This window comes from Malaclemys terrapin, chromosome 16 (genome assembly GCF_027887155.1).
Source record: "Malaclemys terrapin pileata isolate rMalTer1 chromosome 16, rMalTer1.hap1, whole genome shotgun sequence".
Classification (NCBI taxonomy): Eukaryota; Metazoa; Chordata; order Testudines; family Emydidae; genus Malaclemys; species Malaclemys terrapin.
Window position 1 is genome coordinate 13980452 of NC_071520.1, and position 23918 is coordinate 14004369.

Below are 23918 nucleotides of genomic sequence, written 5' to 3' on the forward strand. Positions count from 1 at the left end.
CCGGGTATGTCAGGCTATGCAGAGCCACACAGGGGATGATGGAGCAGTTCTGCTGCCCTTCCACTGCAGGTGAGCGATGAGGAAAGTTCCATGTCCCTCCTGCACATCGTCCATTTGCTCAGGCTGTGTCCAGGGCCAGGCATTTCCCATAAGAGGAATGAGGGAGTGACTGGGCTGCAGGGGCCAGAGGGGAGACACTCCTTGTAGTGCACTTGCAGAGGGAATCAGCCGGAGCTGCCTGTGCTCTGGGCTGAGCCTGTAACGTCCCCCTGGGAGGAATCTCAGGCAAAGGAAAAGTTTTTGTTCAGTTCACAGATCTGTTGTTTGGCCAGAAGAGGTCACTGGAGCTGCAGAAATCCCCTGGTGGCTGGCGGTTCCGGTGGTTAGTTTGCCATGCCCGGCTCCCTCTCAGCGGCGCTGGAACAATTCTTATAGCGGGGGAGCAGAGAGCCATTGAACCAAACTGCAAACCCTGCATGGAATGGAACCACTTCAAGCCAGGGGTTGCGGCAGCCCCCCCAGTCCCCTAGCTCCAGCACCTCTGCCTCTCAGTGCACAGACCAGCACAGAGTTCAGTGGCTTTCGGTTGACTCTGAACACACCTAAGTCACCTCTTAACCTTCTCTTTGACAAGCTAAATAGTGAGGGATAAAGTAACTCAGCCGACGATTAGTGTTTGCCAGACATTGAAATATCCATGTAGCTCTTCTCTAGACCCTCTAACTTGTCAACGGCCTTTTAAAATTGCAGACCCCAGAACTGGACACACTATCGAGTGGTTTCTTGAATAACACAGACAAGGGAAATCTCACCTCAGACTCTGCTCAGAAACCAATGGGCAGCCAGTGCAGAGCCTGGTTTAAAGGTTTTGTAAATGGATATAAAATGGGAGTTGGCTCAGTCTGGGGGGTCATTCTATGGAAGGAGCAGGTCTCCAGGAGGGGCTGGAGTGAGGTGAGGGGATGGCTTTGCAGCCCAGAATTGCCAGGGCATTCCCTGCATAGGGGGAACTTGGCAGACAGCACAGAGACAGTTGTGGGAGGAGTGGCTAGAGGGGTCACCGAGGCCGGTACCACTGGTAGAGTGGAGCTGCTGGGAGGGAGACACAAGAGAGTAGGGCAGATATTGAGGCTGGGAGAGGTTCTGTAGGGCTTTGTGGGCAAGAACAAGTAGATTACACTTGAAGAGGCAGAGAAGAGGGATACCAAGAGGGAGGTAGTGTCAGGATGGGAGGCAGGGAGATGACTTTAGTTTCAGGGTTTTGTGTGGGTTGGATGGGGCAATGAGGAAGAGTTGGAGGCTGACTCCTACCTGGAGACCCTGACAATCTCAGCGGGGTAATTAGACTTTTTTATAAGTATGTTGAGAACCCTTCCAATTTATGGAGTCTCTGCCTTTCTCCCTTGGGCTGTGGTGCATTTAGCAGCCAGTGAGCAGGGAGCTGATTTGCATGGAGGGGCCGTTTTTGAGCTCTGGGGGTTTAAGAGGGAATCGGAGGGTTTCAGCCAAAGACCAGTTTCCCTCAGGAAGCTGAGCTCGTCTGGATTCCCCACCATGGCCTGGGCCCCTCTGCTCCTCACGCTGCTCACGTACTGCTCGGGTAGGGCAAAAAGTTGCCCCTGATTCTCTGCTCTGAGATGCTGGCAGCGGCTCAGCCCCTCTCACAGGTTTCACACAGGCAGAGCCACATTTCAGTTCTTTCCTATCTCGTTCCAGGTTCCAGCTCACAGCCTGTGCTGACTCAGACGCCCTCGGTGTCCGTGTCCCCCGGAGAGAATGTGAGACTGGCCTGCACCATGTCCTCAGGGTACAGCATCGGCAGCTACAGGGTTCAATGGTTCCAGCAGAAGTCGGGCAGTGCCCCTCGGTTTGTGTACCACTATTACACTAGCAGTGACCAGGGCAGGGGCACAGGGATCCCAGCGTGATTCACAGTCTCCCCCGACTCTTCCAACAACCTCTGGAATTTAGTCATCTCTGGGGTTCAAGCAGAGGATGATGCAGATTATTACTGTGCTTTATGGGATCATCTTAGTAACGCTTATCACAGTGATACCGTGAGATAGAGAACTGAGACCTAAACTCTCCGTCACAGCTCTGTGCACCCCTGAAGCTCAAACCATGACATCCCTAAACACACACTGACAAAGAGAGAGAGAAGCCATTGGTGGTTTCTTGAACAATCACTGTCTCCTACACCCAGGCACCATCTGTCTATTCTGCTCTGGGGCCTGCTGCACTTTGCTCTTCAAAATCCATATCACCTCCCTTCCCTCCCAAGGGAGAGGCTGGTGGACAATGCTGCAGGTTTGCTTTAAATGCTGGAGTTGGCGAGTTATGACCGGAATCCGAACAGAAAGAGCATCTGAGAGCTGGGTCAGTGTCTTCTATCACTGACAGGCCTGACCTCTGCCAGCCCAACGTCTCATCATGTCTCCTGTGCTCACAGCACTGCCAACCCCAGATGGTCAAAACTGATGAGTCAGGCCCCCCAAAATGATGAGATTGGTTTAGAAGTAGGAAGATTTGCCTTGGATCCCAGCCATGATCTGGTCTGTGACAGAGGCCTGCAGCAGTAGGGTTGGCAGAAGTTCCTCCCTCTCCAGCTTTTCAAGGGTGAAGGGAAACGAGAGTTTCCTAGAGACCCTGCGATCCAGCCAGGTGGGCTCAGTAGCCTGAAAGAGCTCAGTTCTACATGGAAGAGGCCTCTCCCCGGTCAGCAGGAAAGCAGGGGGCCTGGCTGGAGGGGATCCCAGGGCTAGAGACCCTTTAAATTAAGGGGTTGAGCCTCTGCTTCTCTGTGAGTTTGTTTGCGGTGGTGGTGAAATGGTGGAAGGAAATCCCTGTCCTGGAGCAGGGGCTGGGCTGATTTGATCTCGATTCCACATGGCCTGGCAGTGGGGCTGAACCTGCCCACGCTGAGCAGCCCGAGGGGCTGGCGGGGAGGAGGTTCTGTGGGCGTTGGGTGTGTGAGCAGGGGGCCAGTGAGGCAGGGAGTCGGGGGCCCCTAAGGGGGGGGGGGAGTCTGTCACTGTTATAATACAAATCATCATCAGTAAAGACTTGTCAGTTCTGTATCCAGTGGGTCTCATTTCAGCCGGTAACTAGCGTTCTTGGGTGGCATTAGATTCCGAAGTCAAGTCAGGTGTGGAGGGGAATATCCTGCATTTCCACTGTAAACCGGTTCTGTGATCTGCCGAAAGGAAAAGCACATCCACTAACTTTGTGTTTCACGTTCTTTGTGGGGTGAAATGGAGCAGCAGGCAGGATGCGGGGAATAAGGGCCATTCAGGTGGGTGACTATTTAAATGATCCACGACTTCAGGCCAATAAAGTGACTCCATTGAGCCCTCCCATGTCATGTGCATTAACGAGCCAATGGAAGTGGGACAGTTCGGAGCCGGGGGAACAATATTTACATTCCTTGTGGGTTGTTATAGGACTGGATTAAATACCCTTTGGGCTGCACTGGTCTGGTGCACATAAATCCTCTTGGAATGGAGCAGGGCAGGCTGGGTGGAGGGTGAGAAATCTCTTTCTGTTGGGTGCAGTCTAGCAGATTGGTGGGTAGTACACGGTGATAACTGCTGGTACTAAATGGTGAAAGCAGCAGTAATGAACACAGAATAACTTCCAGGACCCGAGACACCAGTTAGAATGAGGGGCAGGGATTTCTAGTGCACTGCTGGTGCTAGGCAGTAATACATAAATCATAGCAAACGCTTCCAGGACCCAGATGCCATGGACTCTGGAGAAGGCGATTTCAAATGGCAGAAAATAATTAAATAAAAGCTTCCTACATCTCAGCGATCTCTTCTCATAGCCTTCCGGACCCTTGGTGCCCTGTGTGTAGAGCTCTCCCCGCATTCCCGATGTTCTGTGGTACAGAGCATGTTATAATTATAATCCTGATTTACCTCTAGTCCTATTTTTCATTAACTTCTTCTTATTTTAATTGAACTTTCTTCGCTTTTCAATTAAAAAAAGCATTTAAGAACAGAAGGCTGCTGTAGTTACTCTATTGGTCTTTGTCTTGAGCTCCCGGTTTCTCCTTGTCAATCACCGGCGTAGTAAACACAGCTGTATCCGAGCCCACCGAATAGCAGAGATGTGGGATGCAGAAGAGTTCCACACTCTGCTAGTGCCTGCCCTGGGAATGAGGGGGCAGGGATTTCTCTGCACACACCCAGCCGGCATCGCTCTGAAAGCTACATGGACACAATGCCTCAGCCCCTCCCGTTAAGCTGTACAAATCTATTTATGTGCAAGGAAACAATTTGTAACAGTGAAAAATAAGCAAAACAAGTAACTGCTTCCCAGAGTGGCTAAGAAGAGGTCGGCTATTGTTACAAATCTCAAAAGGAAAGGAACGAGATCACACCATGAAAGAACTCTACAGCGATCTAGGCCCAGGGGAGACCCCCAAAGAGCATGGGGCAGCACCACTGGAGTTAGTGGGTGTTTTGCCATTGATTTCAAAGGACAGGACAAGTGTATATTTGCACCCACCCAGAGCTGGGCAAAAGTAATTTGTCATATTTCCCTGATTTCACCCAAATGGTGGCCATTTGCATTGCAGGCAATTTCACAGCCCCCAGTTTCTTTCTTTTAGGAGTATTTTTCAAAATGCTCCTTCCCACAGCCAGTGGGAAAGAGTGGATTTTCCATGGTGTCACCCCCAATCCAAGTGTGCCAGCAACAATGAGCCCATTTCACTAATAAATAGTGTTAGTCATAATAACAACCTACACATACAAAACATAGAAGCTGGGAGGGGCGAAAGCTTACTGCTGGGGGGAGTTGGCTGAGCAGAGCGGGATTTGGTTAGGGGCACCAAGGGCGTGGTGAGAGGAGAGAACTGGGGTTCGAAGGGACAGAGGCTCGAGTGCGGCTGAGGGAGCTCGGGGATGTTGTCCTTTATATTTCCTTCATACTGCACCTTACACTGGGATCAGCCACTTTCCCATTTGTGTTCACCAAAAACCTTCCCTCTACTCCTTCAAACAGCTCCCAACGACCCACAGCTTCAGTGAAACATTCCAGCTGTAAAACCCGCCCGGCACTGAGTGTTTGTCCTGTTTCATCTTTGCCCCTTTGCACTGCCTTGTGCCCCCAGGCTGTGGCCTGTCTGGGGCAGGGCTGTGTCAGTTGTTTGACATATGTAACTGTTGTCTGACATCAGCTAAGCCAGCATCACTAGGTGAATAAAAAGTCATTATTATTTTAGGGCGTATATAGTTATGTTTCTGCCAGACATTCCTTTGTTCTTCTCCTACTATATCTTGCTGAGATAAATCCCACAGGGGCCACTTTTCCCAATGAGACCTTAATTTGTGCACGTGCAATGTATCACCATCATTTGCACTCACTGTTTCTGAACACTCTCCAATACACATACAAGTGATTGGATTTCCTCACACATGTGTAAATACTGTGAAAACTGGGTGTGCAAAGATCACGCACAAAACTAGTGAGCACAGACCGAAACTGGACTGAGCCCACTTTAATCTGGCCATAAAAGAACAAAATCAGAGGAAGTTCTGTGATGCACGTCATCTAGTTTATATTGATGACTGAGCACAAGGCAGCAGGAACTCAGTCAGTCAGATCTGGACAGCCCCTGTGGTCTGAGGAATGTAAACGCGTGCCGGCTGATCACTGCACAGATAGAGCAGGTGCACAGAAGGGAAAGTGCAGTGAAGAAGGGGAAGCAAACCCCCTTGCGACCACTAGATGGGGGCATTTTATTAACCTTGTGGCCAAGACCTGAAAAGCCAGTTTGTGCTGAAGGGTATCTGGGGACTGAGGGAGAAGTGATGAAAGTCTCGATATGGGCTTGCTCGGGTCGGTTGGGTTCTTTAGTACACACCTGGGTTGGGCTTTGGAAGACAAATCCATAGTTCAGCTTTTCCCCCTTTCTCCCATGCAAATCCTCTGCTGGGGAAATCAGGGCCAGCAGAGTGATTACTGGGCAGGAGTAAGGCAAATGCGCTAAGTGCCGACCAGAAGATGTCTCTGAGCAGTCGGGTACATCAGAGAGCACCACAGCTTATTTGCATGCTGGCTCGATCCAGCCTGGCCCCCAGGGCTCATTTGCCTGTGACCTGCCCCTTAGGGATCTAAAAGCTGCTACAGGATTCCATAAAGGCAGGAACCAGTTGAAACCCAAGGTCAGGGTTGGCTCCTTCTCTCCCACTGCCCATCTCCTCCCTGCACCATGGCCCTGTGCACTCTGCCTCTCTGTCTCCTGGGGCTGTTCCTGGCAGGTAATTCCCGACCAGGATGACTTTTGGGGGGCAGGTAAATGAGCTAACTGGGGGTTTAGCACAAGCCGTGCAGCACTAACAGATCTGAGTTTTGTCTCTGGCAGGTTCTTGTGCCCAGCACGTGGTGACGCAGCCGCCCTCAGTGTCAGGGTCTCCAGGGCAGACAGTGAAACTCTCATGCAGCGTCAGTGGAGGATACAGCATCAGTAGCTATGGAATAGGCTGGTTCCAACAGACCCCCGGGAATCCTCCCAGATACCTGCTCTATTATTACAGTGATTCTAACACAGGCAGGGGCTCTGGGGTCCCAGACCGGTTCTCTGGCTCTGCCTCCGGCAGTGTTGGCTACTTAACCATCTCTGGGCTCCAAGCCGAAGATGACGCTGATTATTACTGTGCAACTTGGGACAGCAGCGCTAAGATGCTCACAGTGGTGTAATCAGAGAGGGAACCGAGACAAAAACCTTTCACATTTCACTGCCCAACACCGAGCGAGACTCTGAGGAAGAGCTTTGACGCTAGTGGGGCACAGATGTAGCCAGAGAGAGGCTTCCTTGGCCGCGTTGTACCCGTCCTTTGTTTAAGGGATTGCTTTTCCCTCACACTAGATCCCTCTCCCCCTAGACTGATCTCCTGGCACTGCATGGGGGGTGTGGGGGTTGCCCACAGATCTGGAGCTCTGGGATCCTCTGCACATAGGGGCTGTTCCAGCATCCATGGCAGGCTGAGGACTGTCATGTTCTCTACACCCTCCCCATCTCCTACATATTCCCATCTGCTCCTCCACCCCCTGCACTTCTAGAAGTGACCCAGGCGTGTCTGAAGCTGATACCTGCCACAGGAGAGCTGTGAAATCACATGTGTGGGTGGAGGTCTGGTGCCAGTGAGCCCATCAGTGACAGGAAGGGTTTGGTAGCCAGGTTCTGAGTAGCCCAATCTCACACAGAGTGAACCCAGTCACTTGGATCTCGTACTGTCCTGAGGGCCCAGAGGGGCCTGATCGAAGATGGCCGCTACTCTGTGTTCCTGTCTTCACCAGAGACTAAATCCAGTGTCATTCATCTCATCCAATGAATGTGTCAGCAGGGAATGGCCCAATATCCCTAGAGTACCGACAGCAGGAGACTCTGAGAGAATAACTCCAACCAAGGGCTCTTTATACCAGTTGGAAATAGCAAAAATCCAAGGCAGTGGAGGACAGTGGAGAGGAGTCTTGGCCGTGTGTGTGTGATGGGGGGTGGGTGCAACCTCAGTCCAGATCCATCCATGTGGAATTCTGGGTAAATCCATTATCTGAATGGTATCATGGGGCTGCTCACACCCTCCTGGTAGCGACGGTTTGCACGTGAGCACTTGGCTGGGCAGCTCCACTCTCCCCTCATCCCTGCAATGTGAGCCCCAAAGCCTTTTGCTCCCTAAAACTAATAGGGTGACACAGGGCAGGAAAAGGAGTCAGGACAGGTAGATGAACTGGGACTCAGTGATTTGTATCCTGGCCTCTGCACATAGAATCCAGTGCTGAGCACGTCCCCCCAGCACTGAGTGCCCCCTGCTGGCCTGGCCACAGAGTCTGAAGCACGTTCGGGGTGCGGGGGAGGGGACACACTGCATCTCAGCCCTGTGAATTGCTCACTCCAGGCAAGGGGGTGAATAGAGTTTTGCAGGCTGCATTGTGGGTATTAAATTGGAAAAGGGAAATCCCCATCCTGGAGCAGGGTCTGAGCTGCTTTGATCTAGATTCCACATGGCCTGTCTGTGGGGATGAACCTGCATTTGCTGAGCAGACAGAAGTCAGCTGATGGGGGCAGGTTTGGTGGGAGTTGAGAGGGTGGTTGGTGAGCAGGGGCAGTGAGGCAGGGGGTCTGGGAACCTTGGCAGGAGCATGTCGCTGCTGTAAAACAAATAATAATAACAAGAATCATTAAAGAATTGCCAGTTTTGTATAACGTGGTGTCATTTCAGCTGTGTAATTAAGCAGCATTAGGCTCTGACTGTTCAGAGTTAAGTCGGGTGTGAAGGTCAATATCCTGCATTTCCACTCTGCAGTGAGTCTGGGACTGGCCAAAGGAAAAGCACATCCAGTGACTTTGTTGTCAGGGTCCCTGGTGAAAGGTGGAGCAGGCAGGATACTCCGATGGGTGACTCTAGTCACATGAGCCACTACTTCTGCCAGCCAGGGGACACTATTGACCCTCCCAGCATGTGTTGTAATGAGGTGCGGCTCTGGGGATCGTTAGGAGCCTGGGGTGAAGTTAGACAGTTTCTGTGGAGTGCTCCAAGCCTGGCATAAACCCAAAAGACGAGTGAGAAGGGAAACCATATCAGAAAGCGCATTGGAGAGCAGGCCCAATGAGACTTGGAGCATTGGCGATGTGTAGAGATACAGTGAAACCCCGCTATAACGTGCCCCGCGATAATGCAAATTTGGATATAACGCGATCATAAGGTGGCTCCGGCTGCACCAAGCAAAAAAAAAAAGAAAAAAAAAAGAAATGTGCCTTCCCCACTCCCTCTTCCCCCCTACTCCCGCTTCTCCTTTTGGCGAGAAGAGCCATTCTCCTCCTCAGCTGCTCCTCGCTCTTCCTCTGCCCCTTGCACGTCTCCCCTGCTCTCCCCCAGTGTTTCCCTCTCTCGCTGCATGTCTGAGAGCCCCACTGCTGGAGCTGCACCCTTTCAGTTACTGTTATGGGCAATTCGCAAACACAAGTTGTTTTCTGCCCAAGAGAAATTGACTGGCTTGAAATGGTAAATTTTTGTAATCCCGCTATACTGCAACCCCACATTTATCGCCATCGAATTTTTTGGACCCCTTTAATAATATAGCACCTCTCACCCCGAGAGATCCCAAAGTGCCTTGCAAAGGATATGTCCTTAGACAATGTTCATGAAATGCAGCCAGCTCTGGGGGAGGGAGTGAATATGGAAAGTGACACAGCCCCATTAGTTGGGGTTGGGGGGGAGACGAATTTTCACTAAGGACACTGGGGCAACCTTCTGCTGTGATGTAATTGTTGTGGGATCTGTGATGGTCCTGCAGAGAGCAGAGCAGCAGTTAGGGCCTGTTGTGTCTCTCTCACTGTCTAGAAATTCTCTTATGGAACCCGTCCCCTCAGCATCTGAGCCTCTCATTGTGTTGTGTCACTTGTCTCTGCAGAGAGACCCCTTGGAACAAGCCCCCTTTAGAAATCTGTGCTTTGCACCACTTCACAGCAATGCAAAAGGGGAAATTACAGAGCCTGGCTCAGACAGTCCTGCCCGGCCGGCAGCTGCAGGAGCATCTGGTCGTGGCACAGCCAACACTAGTGTCTTGGCTGCATTCTGCAGGGTGGCTGTAGAGGAGGGGCTCCCTTGGGATGCAATGCACAGTTCTCTTTCCAAGGCAAACTGGGAGCTGAAATCCCCGGTCAGCCACAGCAAAGACCAAACCATTCTGCTCCAGAGCTAATCTGTGCAGGGAGAGGTCACTGCAGTCACGGGCAGGGGACAGAGCCGCGTTTCTGTCCCCGGTAACTCTCCATTCACTCTAAGCCGCAAAACCCAGCAGAGTGTGACTGTGACTCTAGCTCGGGCACCTGGAAACTCAAGTCAGTTATTTCTCTGCAGCTGGGCTGCCCCCATGGGAGACCATGTGACCTAATGACTTGTGCAAACTGAGAGAGCAGGACACCCGGGAGAGCAAAAGGGGTGATTTCGGTCTGACTCCACTGGATGGGGCTCGTGTATGCTTTATCCTCCTGACGCCGACGGAGAACAGCAGCCACGTTCCTTCTCCCCTGGCGCTGGAGGCAGGGGCCAAACTGGGCTTTATCTGTTTGTCAGGATAACTAAGTGCTCAGTGGATGCTGTGTGCAGGAGGGGAAAAGGCTAAAGAGGAGGCCACTCGCTGACACAACCTTTCCCCTCTATCCCACTCGCTATTTTTGAGCCCTAGCCCAAGCTGCAACTTCAAAGCGCTGTGTATACAGCTGGTTTTAAAGCATTAGCGTGAGTTCCACTCTCCTGAGTCTGTCCAAACGCTGTGTGGACATACTGAATAAGACTCTGTTTTGCTCAGAAGGGAAGTTTCTTCATGGCCTGGAATTCCTCCATAATTCGGAGCTACTCCAAACATCCACATGGTGGAGTGGCGCTTTGTTAACGGGGCTGCGAGCTCGGTGGGTGTTGGGACAACAGTGGAAAGAAGTGTGCCTTGGAATAGGAAATCGGGAATAACGAACCAACTTCAACCTCGTTGCGTATTTGAGGCGACACCTTCCGATTTTGTCCTTCACTCCCTTTAGAAGAGCTCTGACTGCCCCTCAGCCCCTGACTCCCAGAACAACCTGTCCCACTACTCCGCTTCTGTGCTTCCTGCTGTCCTGCCACTGACACTGACACAGAGACCATTCAGCTTCCCCTGCTCCTCACCACAACCCCCATTCCCTGCCTCACCACAGTGCCTGAGAGAAGGGTGGAGGTTCTCACCAGGCAGGTTGCAGAGGGAGAGACAGGCTGGAGCCAGGGAGCTTGGAACTGGAATCACAGACATCCAAACTCTGCTAGCGTGCTCTATGGTGGGATCAGATCTGATAGGTGCTTAATTTGTGCCAGGCCTTGCCAGGGTTCAGCCCCAGCGCCTCTGGGCTCGGCCGTTTATAGCCCCGGCACCTCTGGGCTTGGCAGTTCAAAGCCCCGGGGCCTCTGGACTTACCACGTCAGTTATGAAAGTAAAAAATGGCTTGATCCCCGGCTCGTCTCTCATTACAAATGAAGCACTGGATCCGATATTCTGGTTCAGGCTCAGGCCCATCTGCACATGCAGCCTCACTCTGGCAGAGAACCAGTCGTGCCAGGGCTTCGCACAGGGGCTCTAATAGTGCACAGATGTGCCACACACCACGGTCAGCTTCTGGCCAAGTGGGCTGCTGATAAATGTCCGAGTGCTCTGAGGGACTCCACTAAATGAAACCTGTCTACCGACGTACGGCCCAAACCTGTGTGATGCTGAGGGTCTCCTGGAGGGCCAAACACCCTCGTCTCCCACCTGAAGCCAGTGAGAACTGGGGATGTTCCATTCGTCACTGGGTCAGGCCCACAAGCCATGCTGGTCTGAGCCAAGGGCTGGGGAAAGGGAGATGCAGCCCACACCGGGGCAGAAGGACACACACTACAGCAGAGCAAGGCACAGAAGACTGATGCGACGCATGTGCCCATGTAACTGAACACAGACATCATCAGTCTGTTCTCTGGGCTTTGCACCATTAAATATGGACTCCCTGCTGTTGCCATGGCAGCCGTGCATCAGCAGCCCTTTTGTGTTCCAGTTCCAACGTAGCATTGTAGCATTGTGTACAGTCGCTTGCTCTCGAGTGCATGCGCTCTCTCCTGGAGACTTATCATTTGTTCTTTCTTTGCTGTTTTCCTTGAAATAAGTCGTCTAGACTGTCTAATACATGTTTGGCTTTGTGTGTGTGTGTGGAACGTCACAGCAGCCCATGCGAGAGCCCCAGAATTATCCAAACTGGCTCCAGGGTGAGAACAGAACAGGATCATCCCAGTGAGACAGGCCGACTGCAGCCAAGAATGGACAAATCAGATCATTATAGCTCTGCTTCCCGTCTTTGGACACGGTCACCCTCAGCAGAGCTGAACACGTCACTGGGCTTGGGGAGGTACTGCTCAGGGGAAGGCAGTGTGAGGATCATCCCTTCCGTATTGCATCACAAACGAACTCATCAGCAAACCTGCGGTACCAACATGGGACTGGGAATAGCTTTGAAGCTGGGGGAGGGGGTGAGGCAGGGCTCCTCCTAATCCAGCAGATTCCTGGAGTTTGTTAATATTTCCCCCGTATAGTTCAGTACTTTACAGTCACAGCAAATGTAAGAAAGATCCCCTGTATGTCTCTGCCCTGTCTTGGGGCGATGCAGGTGCCCAGAGCAGCAGCCAGTGAGCAGGGAGCAGATTTGCATGAAGGGGCCGTTCTCCAGCGCTGGGGGTTTAAGAGAGTATCGGAGGGTCCCAGCCACAGACCCGTTTGCCTCAGGAAGCCGAGCTCGTCTGGATTCCCCACCATGGCCTGGGCCCCTCTGCTCCTCGCGCTGCTCACGTACTGCTCAGGTGAGAGAGGGGCCCATGGCGCTAGGGCAGCCCTTGACTGTGTTTCACCTTCCCCCTCCCTCTCGGGAATTTCACACAAACGTGTCACGCCGCAGGGCGGGTCTCATGGCTTTGTTTGTACTGTGCTTTCCAGGTACCAGCTCCCAGTACGTGGTGACGCAGGAGCCCTCCTTGTTGGTGTCTCCTGAAGGGACTGTCAAACTCTCCTGTAGCGTGAGCATCGTATCTGACATCACCAGCGTCTACCCGTACTGGATCCAGCAGCGGGGGTGTGGGGTGCCTCGCCTCCTCATCTACAACGCTAACGTGAAAGTGTCAGGGACCCCCGAGCGGTTCTCTGGGTCCAGCTCCGGTGACACGGCCTATTTAACCATCAAGGGGGCCCTGGCGGAGGACGAGGCTGATTATTACTGCCTCACTCACTACTATCAAGGAGGGGCTTTTAAGGCTACACAGTGAGACACTCAGATGGGGAACTGAGACCCAAACCTGCCTCCCCTCTGCTCTGCTCTGCAGTCTGTGCTCTGCTGGGACCTGCCCAGGCTGCAGTTTGGCCTCAGACTTCCCCCTGCAGTGATCCTCAGTGGGTTTGTGCCCCTCACTCCCTGCAAGGGGGTACATGGGGGGTGCGTGTGTAGGGGAAAGACAGCTCCTCCCCTCCCCCCTCCGTCACTCTGACCTGTTGGAGGGGCAGAGGTTGAGCTGTGCACTTGGCCATCTCTCCTAGTTTGGGACTGACCAGCTTCCCCTCCAGTCAAACCAGCCTGTGAAACTAGTCCCCCGTCTCCATTCGGGAGTGACGTCCTTTTCTCCCTGTGAGAGTCCATCAGTCGGTTCGCCAACTCCTCCCACCAGCCTGCCCCACAGAGAGAGGTGTCCCCGTCCCAGGAGGTGAAGTGCATCTCAGGGGCAGGATCCCCTGGTCAGACACGTGGCTTCCAGTGGTTTGATTTGGCCAAGTTACGATTTAGAAAACAGGACTCAGGCCCATGCTGGTTTGTGCGACAGGACAATGCTCCGCTCTGCAGAATCTCCCACATTCCCCCGGAGCGGCGCACGAGACACGTGAGTGCAGAGAAATTCCTCATTCCCCAGGGGCTCTCCCAGCAGTCGTGTGGCTTTGTGCACAGTTGTGCCCCAGTACTGAAGAGAACATCGGCACACGGCCCGACAGCACTCAGTGAGGTTTGGAGGTGTCCTTAAGTGGGGAAGCCAGTGACAAAGCGCTGGATCCATTGTTGTGAGCGGTGGGGACCAGTCACTTCTAAGGGAGCTCTTGGACAGCATCAGCTCAAACCACCCCATCTGTGCACTGACTGTCTTGATAGCTATTGACCTGTATCCAATCGGCCTTTTTAGGGGCAGTGGAGAGGCTCGTGGGGGGGAAGCGCTGGCCATACCTGGAGAGAATTAAAACCCTCTCCCTGAGCAGGGAATCTTCAGCAGGTGTCTGGCTTCTCTGCAGCGATTGCTGGGGAGCCCAGTCAGGGGCTGGATTCAGCTGGAGCTAATTGCTCGTTACTGGGGAAACCAGGCACTATAAGAAGGGGGAGCAGGGGCGGGTCACTCTGTTATGAGGGTTAGACTGAGTTAGGGGCCCTGTGCATTCTGGGATGCGGGAGAGCTAGAACAGTAGGGAGCCCTTTGGCTTGGTTTAGCGGGGCCAGTTCTCTGATCTCAGAGGTGAGGCTGTCCCTGTGCCAGAGCTTGGCTTACCTGACCTCTCAGGTATGTATGAGACAATCCATTAGAGGGCTAAACCCCCACCAGAGCAATCCCAGATAGGTAACTGAGCGAGCGGGTTTGTGAGTTCACAGACAGGAACATTCTGACACCACAATGAGTGAGAAATATTTCAAGATGAGGAGTTTATTCTAGTTCTGGTCTAGTCCCAGCTGCTAGCAGCTGAGCCCAGAGCAGGGGCTGCTGCTCTCCCACTCTGTGTTTTGTTTGTAAGTTGGTATTTTGGCTTCTCCACCAATGAGAACTTTCCCACAGGAGGACTGTGCCTCCCTATTACACGGCATTTCATCTTCTCTGCTCTTCCTTCGCTTGAAGGAAACCAGCACCAGGGCAACAGCAACAACAAAATTACTTGCAAAAGGATAAAATAGAATCAGTGGTGAACAGCCAGCAAAACAATAAAGAAACGGGCTGTCTGGTTCCAAGCGCTCGGTGACGTCAGGCTGAACTCTTTAGATGCTGAGGAGTTACCCCAATGCCATGTGAATCACTGCCCTGCAGAGCACCAGGATGTGTGAAGAGGATGAACAGTGATCTCCAGGCAGGGATTAGTGTGTTCCTGGGAGTGAGTCTGTGCAGTGTAAAGCAATTGATCATGCTACACCTTTACAGCGTTCCTGTGTGTGCAACTATCAGGAGGGGGGCAGCTCCCTTGGGCAGGAATTCGACCAAAAACTATAAATCCAGAGTAGCCAGCTCTGAAATCGGAGGATTTGCCCCCAAACTGCACAGACCTGATCTTAGTCTCAGCAGCAAAGGACGTGTCTAGATTTCCATCTCCACCTCTCCCTGGCAGCCAGGAGAGGCAGCAGCCTGCTAATGAAGTAATGCATCAATGGTCAGTCACCTAATTTACTGCCACCCTCCACCCCTGCTCTCATGGCAAATCTACCAGAGCAGGTTACCCCCAGTGGTAACTTCCTTACTGCATGGGAAGCCCATGGGAGGAGGTGCTGTTCTCCTTGCATGCACTGTACATGCCACGCCCTGGCACTTGGCTTACTCCTGGTTTTAAATCAAATTGCAGGATGCATATTGTCCTGCCCTGGGATGGAGGCGCATAAACCTCAGGCTGAATTATTAGTTCATTGATCTAGTGTCATTGCTTACGGTGCCTTTTTCCCTGATTCAGTGAGATGAGCCTCACGGTAACAATAAATAACATAGAAACAGTTTAATGGGTTTTTTTTCGACTGTTCTTAGGAATGCAGTAAGATTAGCCAAAGTATGTGATCAGTTCCCATAGCGGAAGTGGTTCTTATTTGAAGGATTGCTATGTTTAGGACTTTGATAAAAGAAACAAATTGGACACATTATACAGATGGAATAAAAATAAAGGAGTGAAATCACTACAAAAAGCAATAAGACCAGTGTTGTCACCAACTCATGATTTTATTGCAAATCTCATGATATATTTGGAGTTTTCCTTGAAGCCCGAGCTTCTGGAGACAGCTGATTACACGAGAATCTCAGCTTTTATCTTTTTTAAATGACTTTCTAGCCCTCATGGTTGTGGAGAAAAGCTATCAAATGGGAACCCTAAAGGCTCAGGAACCACAAGGCAAAGAAAAAGCACCCCGCATTTTTTTTTAAATCTCATGTTTTTTAAGCCAATTTTAGGATTTGTAATGTCTGACTCCTGATTTTTGAACACTTGCGGTTGGCCAAACTGAAAACTACACACACTGAAAAGATTGTATCTGTGCAAAGCAGAAAAGTAATGAAAGCAGTTGTTAGAAATTTCAGGAACACAAGACAGTACATCAGTTAAGTAGGTTTGGAAGGATTCGATTTTTAGTGGTAAATGTCGATTTCACAGCATACACAAAAAACAACAAATGATATTTCCATGAGTAATAATCAAATTTTACAGATGGGCAAAGCAAGAAAATGCTACTTAAGAAGTTATCAGGGTTTGATTTAAGTATATGTACTGTGTGTATTTTGACATGTGGGGTGATAATTTGTGTTTTAATGGTTATAAAGCTTTATCATTTTGAATCTCAACATCGACTGTCATTGAATAATTGTTGTCTGACTCACCCATAAATTCCCGCAACTGTGAAAATGTAAATAGGTAAAATAGAAAAAAAGTTTAAAAATAAACATTGATATTCTCTGTTGAAATTATATAAAAAAAATGAATTGTGCCAAGCCTAACAATAGGTGTTGTTATAAGGGAAGTCAGAAATACTGAAGCTGATGACAAGAACTGATGCATAGTTGTCATAAACACCTATAAAGTTTGGCTCTGAAACCATCTATCCCCTTATCACACTGAAAAGTTGTTTTCTCTAAACTAAGCAAGTATCAATGGAATGCATCTGGAGCTAACATAGTAATAGATGGATTTTCATTTTTGAAAGATCCCTCTTGTTGCAATAACAATGCCCTTAGCAGCAACATCTTGTTAATGTCAGAAACTTCCTAGATAACATAAGGAGATATACGTATCTCATAGAGCTGGAAGGGACCCTGAAAGGTCATCAAGTCCAGCCCTCTGCCTTCACTAGCAGAACCAAGTACTGATTTTCGCCCTAGATCCCTAAGTGTCCCTCTCAAGGATTGAACTAATCCTGGGTTTAGCAGGCCAATGCTCAAACCACTAAGCTATCCCTCCCCCTCAAACAGCTCTGTAATCCAGAATAAAAACCTCCAGATAATGGTAGGTTAATTCTGTTTTCAGCGCCATCCCAGAATGCTGAGCTGTTGATACTGCCAGAAGTGGAACGTTGGCTTGTCTATTGCTCCAGGCCTTGAAATCCTAAAACGTCCCTTTACTTTGGCAGCAGAGCCAGGACTGCTTTGCAGCTGTACAGGGCTCTTCCTCCTGAAAACCTCCCAGGAGCTCATTAGCAAAGTGGTTATTAATGGTGCCCTGGAAATGTGTATGAAATGCAGTGAGGCCTCCACAACACAGGCTTTTCATTCGACTTCTGCAGGAGGGTGGCTACTTCTCCCTGTACGGCTGGGAGGGCCTAGTTACTTTGCTGCTCCTTGCTGGTTAAGCTGAACAGCACCTGATGCAGCTTCTCTATGGCCAGTTTATCATTCTCTGCTCTATACAGATCATTCGACAGAGGCAGATAATGGCTTTCCCAATCTCCTTAACAACCGCCCCTTCTCCATCCCATGCAGCGCGAGGTGCTGAGCTTCTGCACTTGTGGGGGATAATGCAGAGAATGCACTGGAGACCAGAGCCATGAATAAACTCTGTCAGGGAACGACCCTGAACACACTGGAACAGATTTTCCATCCCACTAGGTTGGTGTCCTGCCTTCAGCAGTGACTCCAGTGTTCCAGAGTCAGGGGAATCCATTGTCCGACCTTCCCACTGTACAGTGCAACAAACCAATTGAGGAGCTGTGCGGAATCTGATGGAAAAATGTTTCAAGGGTGTCCTCATGGGATAAAAATACCTGAGGCCGTCATCCCTTACTCCTAGCCCAGCAACACACCGACTGTCCCCGCATGCTTGTGGGGTGGGTGCCAGTGAGCTGAGGATAACTTGGAGCCTATCAGAGACGTGCAGATTTGCATTCAGGATGTCTGCTCACATCACAGGGTTTAAGAAGCAAGTGGAGAAGGCACCACTGAATTCAGAGAGCCCTGTGGCTGGGTGTGCTGTTCCTAGGATGGCTTGGGTCACCACACTGCTGGTTCTGGTAGCCTGTTGGACAGGTAAATATAACTGCATGATTGATCTCAGAAGCTAGGTCAGGAGTGTGCCCGGTGCATGGCACACCCACATTTACAGACACTTTGGTGACCTGTGGTTCTGTGTTGTTTCAGGTTCCAGCTACCAGTTCACTTTGACTCAACCACTCAGTATGTCAGTGACTCCAGGAGAAACTGCCAAACTCGCATGTGTTCTGAGCAGTGGAGACAGCATCAGCAGTAGATACATATACTGGTACCAGCAGAAGCAAGGGGAGAAACCAAGATACCTGCTGTATTACAAGGATGACTCTACCCAGGGTAAAGGCTCTGGTGTCCCTGACAGGTTCACTGCCTCTAAAGACACTTCCCGGAACACCTGCTTTTTAACGATCAGCAGGGCTGAAGCGGAGGATGAAGCTGATTACTATTGCACAGGCTGGGACAGCACAGCTAACCAGTACACGGTGATACAGCTGCATAGAGAAGAGGAACAACATCCCCTTTCACCCCCAGTGACACAGCGCCTGGAGCCCACCTGCGTGTCTCTCGTTCCTATGAGATGTCCCGGTGGATTGGCTCCTGGCTAAGTGTGATCTCCAATTCCTGTCAGTCCTCATTGCCTTTCAAAGCTACGGGCTTTTCTGGCTGAAGAACTCACCTGTATTCTGACACAACATCACTGCTCTGATGCACAGACTGAGTTAAAGGCAGTAAGGGACTCAATCCAGGGCACTTGGGATCACAGCCCCAAGGATACTAACAGGAACCATTCTACAGTAGGCATTATGCTGTGAGATTGGACCACCCCGAAGCTGGTATTTGAAGAGCCCTTCCTGGCTAATGGCTGGTACAGTTATTACACTTCTAGCTCCGGCTCGTAGTTCTGCTGAGTTGCAGCCTAGAAGGGACCATTGTGATCATCCAGTCTGACCTCCTGTGTGAGACAGGCCAGAGAACTTCACCCCGTAATTCCTGCCTCACGCCCAAAAATGTGGTGGAACTCGCCCATCTCCTTTAGAAAGACCCCCAGGCTTCATGTTCCACAGCCCTTTGTATTCTGCTCCAGTGCTTAATTACTGTGCATGTCATTTCCAGTTTGAATTTTTCTAACTGCAGCTCCCAGGCATTGGAGCTTGGTCTGCCTTGGTCTGCTAGATTAAACAGCCCCTGAGTACCTGCTCTTTCGCCGTGATCAAGTCACCTCTTAATCTTTTCTTTGACAAGCTAACTAGTGAGAAAGTAACTCAGCCGACGATTAGTGTTTCCCAGACCTTGAAATATTCATTTAGCTCTTCTCTGGACCCTCTCTAACTTGTCAACGGCCTTTTAAAATTGCAGACCCCAGACCTGGACACACTGTTCCAGTCGTGATCTCTTGAGTTACAGAGACAAGGGTAATCTCACCTTCCTTCTCCTCCAGCACACTCACAGATGCTCGTGCTGATGTAACTATTTGCATGGAGTTGTCCTCCTGCAAACAGAGAGATTGAGCCTACGTCTCAGGTGCTGAGGGCTCCCAGCTCCCACTGACTTCCACCAGACCTGCCTGTGCTCAGCACTTCCCAGGATCGGGCCCAGTGGGTGCCCAAGCTCCATGTACTCCACGTTTGTAAAGCAAAGCCAGTACAGACAAGGGCACCTAGAGCTGCTGCCATTGGAGTCCTTTGCCCAGGTGCAACTTCTCTCCAGCTGAGCAGCACAGTTCTAACTTGATCTTTGTTCCTTTGAAACAATGCCAAGGCTGGGAGGCCAGTGGGCTCTGCCGCTCTTTTCTTATGCCTGTTTGTAAAGATCATTTAATGCTTCGCTTTCGATTTTCAGAATAATCCTCAATATTCTTTAAAACATTCCTTTGAGAAAGCCGTCCTTCCCGACCAACCCTACAATAACAAACCAGTGTGAGCAGTAAGGGATTGCCCGCAGGGCACGTGGTATCTGGGCTCATGGAGCTTGGGTGGGTGGGATGCTGTGGAGCATGACCAAGGGGATCATTGCTGTGGATTTGCCCCGATATGCCTGGGCCCTAAAGTGTGGGACCGTCTAATGGGGACCCCCCCCCTACAAGGGATCAGACTTTCCAAACCTGTGAAACGATGCTGCCCACGTCCTTCTCAGTACAAACCAGGTCTCTGCAGAGTGCCGGGCCTCTGAGCTGTGACCAAAACAATAACAGGAAGCATGTCGGGGAGTCAGTGAGGCTGAGAGCACTGGGGCTGTTTAGAGACCCAAGAGTTGGGGCTTGACTGAAGTCAGCTATGGGACAGTCAGGACCTCACAGGATCTAAGCCCTCAGAGACTCTGTACAGACCAGCAGGTGGCAGTATAAGACCGCCCAATAGCATTAGCAACACCCCCCCTCTGTAACTCGAGTCCCAAGGGAAGGGCTTGGGGAAGTTGAACGCCTTAGGGCCATAGAATTTGAGACTATGTAGATCATTCTAGGAGGTTAGTGAAAAATGAATCCACATACGAAATACCTGAAACGTTTTACTTCAAACATTCTATTTTCTCTTTTGTTGCTAACAACAAACACAGAACCCCGAGGCTGGCGCCCCCCCGAGTCCGACGCTCCCCAAACTCAGCCCTCCAAGCAGTTGCCTGCCCCTAAATCTGGCGCTGTCTAGAGGCTCTTTCCTTAGTGACAGCCTTGGAAATCCCCAACCTTGGCCCTGCAGCTGAGTCTGCCAGGGACTGCCGTCCCCACTGGCATGGCTCAGTGGGGCTTTTTGCCACTCCCCCACTGACGACAAAGGTGCTTCCTACATCGGGGTCAGATGGCTGGTAGGGAGGACGGGGTTGGTCTGCTTTGATTTTCCCATGATGCCCTGCCACTGAGTCAAAGAGCCAATAAGATCTGTGTGGCGGTGTGGCGTTCTGGGGGGGCGGGGATTCAGGCAGCACTGGGCGGGGTATGGCGGCGCGGCGCTCGTGGGGGGGGAGGGGGGCGGCACTCTTCTTTTTTGCGTGGGGCCTGTCCAGCAGTAGGGTTTGAAGTAACAGTGGAAGAAATAAACACCAAAGAAGTAACAGAGGCAGAGCAGGAGGAAGGATTCTGCCGGGGAACGGGGCTTGTACCCTTGTATGGCTCAGACGATTCTCTGGTTCTGTCCCAAACCCTTGGCAAAGCAGGGCAGGGGAAGGTCACTGCTTTTGCGATTGAGTTCACTTGGCCACTGCCAGGAAAAAGGCTGCTCCTGGAAAGAGGAGGAGGAAAGAGACTGTCAAGGAAACACCCGTCTTCCTGCAGGGCTTTCCCATGCTCCATGCTAACATTGAAAAGCAGGAAATGTTCTGCCTTCCTATCACTTTGACAAGGCACCAGGGGGGCTTCCAGAGCTCCCAGCATGTGGTGTATGGGACAGAGGCTGCCCTTGACAAGAGGGAAGAGGATGAGTGGGAAGCAGTGTCTGGCAGTGATCAGGGGAGCTCCAGGGCTTTGAGAGAGAATTGGAGGTTTCCAGTCACAGACCCGTTTGCCTCAGGAAGCCGAGCTCATCTAGGTCCACCATGGCCTGGGCCCTTCTGCTCCTCATGCTGCTCACTGCCAGAGCCGCTGGTGTCCCACAGCATTTCACTGCTTCCATGTCTGGTAACACCATGTCCTTAACCATCGCTGGGGCCCTAGCAGAGGATGAAGATGGTTATTACTGTGCTGCATGGAGTGGGGGTGCTCATGCAATGATGCGATCGGATGCGAACAGAGGAAAACACCCCATAGGCTGTGACGGGCTGGCAAATGTCTCTTACATATGACACAATTGTTAATTCACCCCAGAATATTTGCCGCTTTCACAATTGCTCATATTCAGTTTGTGACCCACTATAACCCTCAGATCCTTCCCAGCAGTACTACTGCCTCGCCCATTATTCCCTAGAGAGAGTGGGCCCCGCAGACGTGTGAAGGGAAAGCGGAATCAGCGGTGATGGAGAATCCTATGCAAGAAAGACCCCATGACTGGCTGCCTGCTGGGCTAGAGGATAGAATCCACATGGGGCCGTCTTTGCAGATATTTTCACGTGTTGCATCTGCTGGATGAAAGTGTCTCCACTCTCAAAACTGAGGGGCCCTAAGCAAGCTGTGGAGCTCTGGGACAATATGTGGAACTGAAGACTACTGGAATGGACAGATTCAGCGTCTCTACCCAATGATCAGAAGTTTAATAAACCCCTTGTGACCGGGGTCCCAGGGGAGCCACACTGAGGTTACTCAATCAGGGCAAACTGCAAAGACTGGGGCAGACAATTCCAAAGTTGGTGATCATTCCATTACTTAGATCCACCAAGCTAGCCTCAAATAGCTTCTATAATACCCTACTCGTTACCCAGAAGCCAAAACAGAGTTACCTAAAAGCAACCCAGCCTTCGGCCTCCACCCAGACACCCCAGTCAAATATGAGGAGGATTATTGAAAATCTTATTCATCATATAAGAAAATTCTACCAATCCCAAAGGATCAGACACATGACCTCCCGGGTTAATGAATATTTCAGATCTTACCCCAGTACATGCTTACAGCCAATTCTTATTAACTAAACTAAAATGTATTTAAAAAGAAAGGAGAGAGAGAGAGTTGTTAAAAGATCAGTATGCATAGAGACATGAGTGCAGTTCTGAGATCAGTTTTATAGTAGAGATGGTGAGCTTTGTAGTTGCAAAGAGTTCTTTCAAAATTAGTCCATAGGTTATAGTCCAATGTTCATATTCAGGGTGATCCAGGTGGGACTGGAGATCTCAGTCTTACAACTCAAGCTTCTCCTGTATAATGCATCAAGCAGCTCTGAGATGAAAGGATCAAAACTTTTTATGCAGTTTTCTAGCAGACTCTTGACCATACGTCCTGGGTGAACAATAGGCTTTTGAAGTAACCTTCTACTTCATACTTTTCTAAAATGTCTCTAAAGGTCGACTCTGGGTCATTTAGCCAGCGAGCTGCTTAATCCTTTCTGGCCATGTGTCACACCCCTTTTCCTTAGAATTGTGTGATGAGACCTGCCTCCCATTCACAATCACATGGTCGATGGTGACTTCCATTAGCAATCACATCACATCCCTCTGGTAACACCACCACCTGCTTACATGGACACCAACACTGGGAAAAGAGCTCAGGCATTGTTAGCCTCCTCTGATACAGTTTGGCAGCAGGACAACAGGGGAGGAGCCAGGACCATGTGACCAAACCGCTCTTTGCAGATCACAAGCTAGAGCCCTTCAGACTGGGACCCTGGGAACCCTGCATGGTGGGAGGGTCCCAGAGCTTGTCTCCAGCCCGAACGCGGAAATCTACACAGCAGTGAAACAGCCTCACAGCCTGAGTTTGGTGAGCTTGAGCTGGCTGGCACGGGCGAGCCGTGGGGTTTTCTTTGCTGTTCACACAGACCCACAATGAGCCGGTGGGAGAACTGGAAATTAGGATTAGGGACCATGCCGGTTTGCAACTCCCTTTGGTGTCTCTGGGTCCTGCGTACCCGTCACTGATGGGATAATCTGGCCCCAAGAGTTCCTGGCTCCCAAACCTGTGCTAACTCCTCCAGACCATGCAATAATCAGCTTGGGGATTTGTTCGTGCCACCAGTGTAAAACGTGATGACAAAGAGAGCTGAAGACGGGGTCTGTAAAGCACCTGGCACAATGGAACCATGGTCCTGTCTAGGTCTCTGGGTTTCACTGTAACACGTGTTAGAATAATCGGACATATTTTCATTAACCTCTGGAGAACGGAGTTCAAAGTGTGACTGATGTCAAAGTGAAAATCGGTTTGGTGGTTCCACCAGTGTCCCCTGCTATGCCCGGTACAAATGACTGGAAATCTTGACACAACAGTGGCTCAGGACTGGAAGAGCAAAGATGTTGCAGATGTCCGGGGAACTGGTAACACTGGGCAGAGGTTTGTGGCTAGAACAACAGAGGCCCGAGAGGACAGGATTGGAATGGGAGAAGCAGGGTCAGGACATCCCCACAATGTGTCTTACTGCAGCCAGAATGATCAGAGAGCACAGGGTTATCAGGAAAGCACAAGGCGGGACTCTACCTGCTCTGTGCACTCAGCCCATTGAAACAACCTCCCTTGGCTCTGCCCCCTTACAACAGAGCTAGGACTAGAGAGGCAGGCGCCTTGGAGTAAGCCACAGATTTGCATGAAGGGGCTGTTCT

The 23918-nt window shown here is 50.9% G+C and overlaps 1 pseudogene and 1 gene segment (V, D, J or C); both read left to right on the plus strand.

Moving 5' to 3' along the window:
• The first annotated feature begins 1554 nt into the window (after positions 1-1554).
• On the plus strand, positions 1555-6705 carry LOC128824818 (immunoglobulin lambda variable 5-37-like). The segment is given in 3 exon segments: positions 1555-1600; positions 1717-1807; positions 6468-6705. Coding segments are annotated over 3 exon segments (375 nt in total).
• Positions 6706-12319: 5614 nt separating this feature from the next.
• LOC128824819 (immunoglobulin lambda variable 7-43-like) lies at positions 12320-19139 on the plus strand (annotated as a pseudogene).
• Positions 19140-23918: the final 4779 nt, after the last annotated feature.